At 48.2% G+C, this 7,500-nt stretch overlaps 1 protein-coding gene across 4 annotated transcripts in view; it reads left to right on the forward strand.

Annotated features, from left to right (window-relative positions):
* The window catches only part of LOC121698045 (neuropilin-2-like), a 73,520-nt gene that overhangs the window by 18,950 nt on the left and 47,070 nt on the right, over positions 1 to 7,500 (forward strand). For all 4 annotated transcript variants that reach the window (XM_042079758.1, XM_042079760.1, XM_042079757.1 and 1 more), the window contains one exon: positions 1,835 to 2,016. In XM_042079758.1, the coding sequence (XP_041935692.1) occupies positions 1,835 to 2,016 (182 nt within the window). The remainder of the gene's footprint in view (positions 1 to 1,834; positions 2,017 to 7,500) is intronic.

A 7,500-nucleotide genomic window follows, 5' to 3' on the forward strand; every position in this document is an offset into this window, starting at 1 on the left:
ATACAGTTTGACCCTTTTCTGGAGTCGTCAGCCTTTCCTTAGATTTATAACAAGTATGTGAAGACACACCCTCTCTCTCTCTCTCTCTCTCTCACACACACACACACACACACACACACACACACACACAGAGTTTGGCCTTCCACAGAACTCAATGAAGGATATTTTCGGTGACATTGTTCAGCCCGTGAGCTGGGGTGACAAGGGTATTGTGTATTTTTGGGAGCTGCGCTGTGGTAACCCACAGAATGTGTGAATTGATTCAGAAGCGCCAGGTGGGATTTGTCCAGGCCCTTGCAAGTCGGCCTCCATGTGTTCCTGAAGTGACACCCAAGAATGTGTGTTTGTTGTGGGAAAGGCACCAGGGTAGTTAGTGGTTCAAAGGTCAAGGCAGCTGAAATTAGAGCAAATTTTTGGTTTTGTCTGCCACATATTTTTTTCCCCTTTGTTTCCGTCATTTTTCTTTTTGTCAGCCTTCGCCTGTGTTGCCCTTCTGCTATTTTTACTGCTGTCTTGACTCTTGCAGTTTGGGATTTGGGGTTTCAAAGTTTACAGTAGATACATTTTTTGTCAGACATCATACCATCTCTCTCTCTCTCTCTCTCTCTCTTTTTTTTTTCTCTCTCTTTTTCTCTCTCTCTCTCTCTCTGCTCCCAAAAAATCAATGCCTGTGCTTTTCCCGTTTCATTTGACAAGATATTTCTCAGTAAGTTTTCTTTTTTTTTCATTCCGGGGGGAAAATCTGCCATGCTCTTGATTATCACAACAAAAAACAAGCCTTGGCCTCTGCCAGCTGTGCAGCCTTGCTATTTAATTTGGTGATTATTTTTTAAGGTTACCCACGCAGTGAGGCCCAGAGGTGTTCTCCTTAACAAAGGTTAGACAAACAACCCACGGGCCGTTCACTCTCGCAGAAATGTTGCTTATGGTTATCCAGAGTTATGGAGCGCTCCATCTACGTGATATTTATTGCAATATAAAAGGTCAGGATGAAAAAAGTAAAACTCCAGGCATTTTCTCACTATTTTAAAAAGGAATTATCCTTTTGACCTTTCTCCTGCAACAAAGTAGTGGCAATTATTGAATAAAATGAGAATAAATACTCCTTCGGATGTTTGCTCACTCACTGTAAAAAAAACTCTCTGCGTTTACTTAAAAAAACAAGGCAGCACATTTCACTAGCTTTTTTGAGTAATTTTAAATAAGGTGGATAGTAGGTTAGCAACTCAAAAATTGAGTTGAATCAACAAGTGCTTCCAACTTAAAAAAACAAGTCAACACATTTCACTAGCTTTTTTGAGTAAGTTCTACTTGACAGTAAAGAAACTCAGATAATCAAGTTAAATCAAGAAATGCTCCCAACTTGAAAATATATAGTATAAGTATATAAGTACTCTTTTGATCCCGTGAGGGAAATTAGGTCTCTGCATTTATCCCAATCTGTGAATTAGTGAAACACACTCAGCACACAGTGAACACACAGTGAGGTGAAGCACACACTAATCCCGACGCAGTGAGCTGCCTGCTATAGCGGCGCTCGGGGAGCAGTGAGGAGTTAGGTGCCTTGCTCAAGGGCACTTCAGTCGTTATTTTTTCGGGGTTTGAACCGGCAACCTTCCGCTTACAAGTCCGAAGCGCTAACCAGTAGGCCACGGGTGCCCCGAAGCCGCATTCTATGACCTGTCTTTTGTACTCCTGTCCAGTTTTGGTTGTGTCTGAGATTTGAATGCCCAGGATTAGTTCTGTTTTTGAAAGTGGAATATGCTCCTTTGATGAAGTGGTGAGAGTGGCCAACCCCTGACCGGTGTTCTGTCCTCCTGTCTCTGCGTCTCAGGTATGACTTCATCGAGATCCACGACGGGAGCTCGGAGGCGGCGGAGCTGCTGGGGAAGCACTGCAGCAACATCGCCCCACCACCTATCATCTCCTCCGGCTCCACCGTCTACATCAAGTTCGTCTCCGACTACGCCCATCAGGGGGCCGGCTTCTCGCTGCGCTACGAGATCTACAAGACAGGTGAGCCAGCACTGCACTGGACGCTAAGCCACGAGAGACTGTAGAAACAACCCTCAAACCAAACCTCCTAATGCAATCAGACACTAAAATTAAACATTAAACATAATCCACCTTTACCCAACATTATCTACAGTAAGTGATACTTAATCATGGACCAAAACAGTTAATATTGTTTAGTACTGTACATGCCAATACTGATGTGGGTTCAAGGTCATTTTCCTCCATTTGTTTTATTAAGTAACCCATTAGCTAATTCGGCAAACTGAATGTAGAGCATTACCTTTACGTCTATATAGTGAGCTGCCAGACAATGACTGTGGATGGCTGATTGTGAATCACTGCTGATCTGCTTGACGCAGGGTCTTTGGCTTTGGAGTTGTGTTGTGTTGTCTGATGAATTGGTGTTAAGGTGTTTAAAAATGGTGGTTGTCAACGGAATTCTAATGTTGAATTGGTGTGCAGGTGTTTAAATGGTGGACTTTACCTGAGCCCTAATGTTGTTGAAAGCACACCTCAGCCAGGTCAGTAGAGACGGTGACCTGTCTGCCTGGGAGACAGGGACACCTCAGGAAGGGCGGCGTGCACGGACACGACCAGCTCTCCCCGCAGGAAGCCCTCTTGCCTCGGCCCCCTCCCCCCTTCCTCCTCCCTCCTCTGGCCTTTGTCTCCTGGAGGTCCGGGGTGTTTATGTGTCAAGTGCTTCCTCCCCTGCTGAGTGAGCGCCTTGGCGGTCAGGGAGGGAGGAACGCCCTGCAAGGCATCTTTCCATCTTTCTGGGGCTCAGCGCCGCTCGTCACACACGCACACACTCACACACACACTCGGTCTCCGACACTGTGGTGGCAGTGGCGGCAGTCTCCCTTGGTGGTTGCGCCGCAAATCTCGTTAGCGGAACGACCCCGTGCAACCTTCATGACTGCTCAACGCGGTCTGGGTCTAGGGTGTGTGTGGGGGTATGTGTGTGCATGTGTGTGTGTGTGTGTGTGTGTGGGTTGGGGGGGGTCACGTGACCTTTGCCCTCAGGCAGGGCATTTAGACATGCTCGGTGGGGGAAATAAAAAGCTACCCGATGCCGCTCAGTGCTCAATCCCAGACCAATTAAACATCAAGGGGATGTGGCGAAGAAAATAAACCGTGTAAAAAAGGAAAGAGGGAAGAGAGGACCCAGAGAGAGAGAGAGAGAGAGAGAGAGAGAGAGAGAAGGGGAAGGAAAAAACAAGTAACTCTTTTCATCCCTCAGAAAGCATGTCAGGAATGCCCCTTTTAATTGGGCCCTGATCAACCCCCCCTCTGGGAGGGGTGGCAGTAAGGCAGTCGACTGGTGCTGATTAGATACAAAACACACACACACACACACACACACACACACACACACACACACACACACACACACACACACATTCTCATATACACACAGAGCTAAGCATATTAGCAACCATTATGACTATGTATACTATGGTTATGTATACTATTATTGTGCAGGGAAGGTACATTTCCACTGAAGCTTCCTCAGTAGTATTCATTACATGAAGCATTCCACCATTTTATTAGCCTCTGACTGCTTGTAGTTTACGAGAATGTGGTTTATGCTACAGTGGCACCAGGAAGACTTTCGTCTAAGACTAGACCTTCTTAGATTAGACATTAGACAGCAGGGGAGAGGTGTGTCAGATGCAAACAGGATGAGACCACACACACACACACACACACACACACACACACACACACACACACACAGTGCTCTGTCAAAACAGACCCCTGCTGCCTGTACCGCCCGCCCTGCTCCACACCTGTGACCTCGAGGGGGAAGTGATGCGAGCGGCTCCTCTAAACAGCAGCCTGGCCCCTCGTGGGACACGCCCACGGCGACAAGCCTCTGTGCTGCTACGGCGACGCGTTACCAGGGACACCGCCGCTTAGTGCATTAATATGAGGCCCCAGTGTCTGTGCGCGATACACTATCATTTTCCGCACAGGCGACGGGAGCGGGGTCTGCTGTTGCCATGGTTTTAACAGGATCTTACCAAGCTTTTCGGGCTGCTAATAAAATAGCTGGTGTGTGGGTGTGTGCATGCACAGGGATATACAGGATTGGCTCTATTTGAGTGTGTGTGGGTGCATGAGTTGATGTATTTAAGGCTCTGAGCATGTTTGCGCATGTGTGTGTGTCTGTGTCTGTGTGTGTTTGTGTGTGTGTGTGTGTCTCAGAATTATTCAGAACGTCGTGTTTCCTGTTTCGCGTTTCCTATGCATCTTTCTCTTCCTCTAAAGTTGCTGTTTGTTTGAACTGGTGGTATGTTTGTCCGCCTCACTCTGCCAAACCACTGTTTTCAAACTCCTGCTCCAATCTCAGTCAGAAGCCTCCCCTCTGTGAGGAGTTCCGTCATTCTGTTTATGCAGAATGCAGCAAAGTCTGGATATGATTGTAACTGTGTGTGTGTGTGTGTGTGTGTGTGTGTGTGTGTGTGTGTGTGTGTGTCCTTGTGAACATGGGTGTGTGAGGATGTGTCTCCATCTGTGTTTTGACAGAAAGTGTCTTTGTGCATATGTGATTTATAAATTTATTTATTTTTGTCTGCGTGTATGTTTTGTGGGTTTTGTTATGTATGCGCATACATGTCTGTGTGTGTTTGTCGTTGTCTTGGGGTCTGTGTGAGCCTTGGGTATCTGCATATTTGTGTGATGGCGTGTGTGTGTGTGTGTGTGTGTGTGTGAGCATGTTTACGTGTGGATCTGACGCTGGTGTTGTTCCAGCGTCTTGATAGCATCTTGGGTCAACACGCTCGGGGGAGGTGGGGTCCCGAGTGTCAGCCAGAGTGCTGGGACATTAAATATCCCACTTCCTCCTCTGGACAGGAAATCGGCCCTCGCCCTGGCCATTTCCCAGCTGCCCCCTTTGCACCCCACTAGCCCTCTGGGTAACAATTGAGTAACGGGGCGCGCTTGCCATTACGCAAGGGGGGGGGGGGGGGTTCCCTCGGTGGTACACTATTGCCCCAAGGACTTCAAACCACACGTAGGCCTGACACAGTGAAACAGTGTTCATGGGAAATGTAGTTTTTTTTCTGCAAAAAAAGCCTCATGTCAGGGTGATGGATAACATATTTCCCCGCGGCTCCGTTCATCAAATAAAGGAGACATGGGGGTCACTTCCCCTTTCCGTTCTTGTGTCCGATGGAGCCTTGTCATGAGGGAGAGGACGTGGGCTAGGGGGTGATAATTAAAAGCATTAAGAGTTTTGACTTTTGACCTCTCATCCTCTCGCTGTGACCTCCAGGGCCCTCTCTTACTTCCCCCGGGGACCGGAGCCCTCCTTCCCTCTCTCTGCCCCTGTTCACCATTCCCCCCGCCAATCACAGAGCGCCAAAGAGATAGAACATGAGAGAAAGGGTCCTGGCTCTGTTTTTCCCCCTCCATGCCCCCCCCCCCCACTTTTTGCCCCAGTTTAGTCACGCTACAGATTAACCCCTTCCGCCTCACATACACTCTCACAAACACGCTCGCTGAAGTCACGTGCGCCGCTGACGCTGTTGCCGGGGTTACAGCGGGGAAGACTTCCTGGTGAGCCGCCCCGCGGACGCGATCGGCAGCAGCCAATTAGGGCCGGATCCCCCTATCGCCCCCGGCAATGGTGGTCCTGCCCCCACCTGTGGCCATGTGGTCTGGGGGGGCCATCCTGTACCGGAGGCTTACGGAATTTACTGCCACTTCAAACTGGCCACTCTTTCTGTCTCTCTCTCCTTTTTCTCTTTCATTCCCTCTCTCTCTCTCTCTCTTTCAGCACTGTTTCACTCCTTCCTCTTCCTCTCTATTTTTACTATTTTAATTCTCCTCTACTGACATGTCCTCTTAAGTACCACCTCAAGAACATTGAAAGAACTTTGATATCGCATTGATTTTGGGTTATATTCCATTTTTACACGGTTGATAGGATTCTCTACTTCTATTTATGATGTGTACAGCAGCATTTATAGCAACTATAATGTACTGTATATGATATGTCAACGTATACATCTTATACGAATGTGTTGTTGTCGTGAGTATGTGTAGATGCTATCACTGTTATGCATTTGTGTTCAGCAATGTTGGGTGCTGGTGTTTCAATAGAGTTACAGTATGTTTTGGCATGGTAGCATCCTGTTTAGTATGCCTCAGCAGTAGGGTGCAGGTGTTTTAATAGCGTTACAGTATACAGTATGTTTGGGCATGGTAGCATCCTGTTTAGTATGCCTCAGTAGGCTCTAGTGTGTCTTTGAGGATGGTGTCATCGGTGTTGTTTTTGTTTTTAGCTTGAGTACTATGCCGTGGACTAGCGTGCTGAAGGGGGATGAGTCAGTGATTTGTGTACAGTGTGTTTGTGCACCAACAGAAGTGTGTCATGCTCCAGTTTACTGTAAACAAGCGGACTGGAGAGGGTCAACTCACTTCTGATGCCAGTCACAAAGTTCATTCAACAATCGTGTTCACTTTTTCAGCCAAAAAAAAAAACATTCTGTTTTCCTCAGAGCTCTTTTATATTACAAATGAGGGCATGGATTCAACGAAGGTCTCAGGGCTGTTGATATGCCAGGATGTTTTCAATTGAAAATCTCGGCAATTAATTTTGCACAATGCCACTTCTTAAAATGATTTTCCCTTTTGTTTGAAGATGTGTTGGAGGCTTTGTTAAGAAAACAGAAGTTGACAGCTATTTGTTGTAATAGCCTCTGAATTATTTAGGAAGTGAAGCAGTGGTGCTCAGCGTGGCATTACGTGCCAGACCAGAGGCTCAGGAATGTTGTTGTTGTTGTTGTTGTTGTTGTTGTTGTGTTTCTTGGCCGTTGTTGTTGTTGTTGTTTTTTACCCTTTCTGTTGTTGCCATTGTTGTTGTGCTGGCCCCTGAAGGTGCACAGATGCTGTAATCTTATTGGCTCCTGCTGTTATGGGAGTAGAATGTCTGTGTGTGTGTGTGTGTGTGTGTGTGTGTGTGTGTGTGTGTGTGTGTGTGAAAGTGTGTGTTCACTAGACTCTTACAAACAAGGTGCTGCTCCATGGTTGACTGACTGGTGCTAACGATAGACAATTGCAGAAATGGAGGGATGTGGGGCAGAGAAAGAGAAGAGTGTGTGTGTGTGTGTGTGTGTGTGTGTGTGTGAGTGTGTGGGGGGGGGGGGGGGGGGGGGAAGAGGAGGATGAAGAGTAGCGAAGGTGGTAAATGGAAAACACAGACCCCCAGACAGACGTCCTGTGAAGGGATGGAGCACGTGGGGGGCGGGGGAGGGGAGGGAGAAGGGGGGGGGGGGGGGCGCGAGCGGGGCACTTGGGGTGGTGGGGAGGGGAGGGAGAAGGGGGGGGGGGGGGGCGAGCGGGGCACTTGGGGTGGTGGGGAGGCTAAGTGCCCGGGGCGGGTAGTGATGCGTGAGAGATCCGGACGTCTCGTCGGCGCTTCTACCCGGCAACCCGAGTCTCCGTAACTCCGCCTCCCTCGCGCCAAATGGCTGAGTG

Source organism: Alosa sapidissima, chromosome 23 (genome assembly GCF_018492685.1).
Source record: "Alosa sapidissima isolate fAloSap1 chromosome 23, fAloSap1.pri, whole genome shotgun sequence".
NCBI classification, from domain to species: Eukaryota; Metazoa; Chordata; class Actinopteri; order Clupeiformes; family Clupeidae; genus Alosa; species Alosa sapidissima.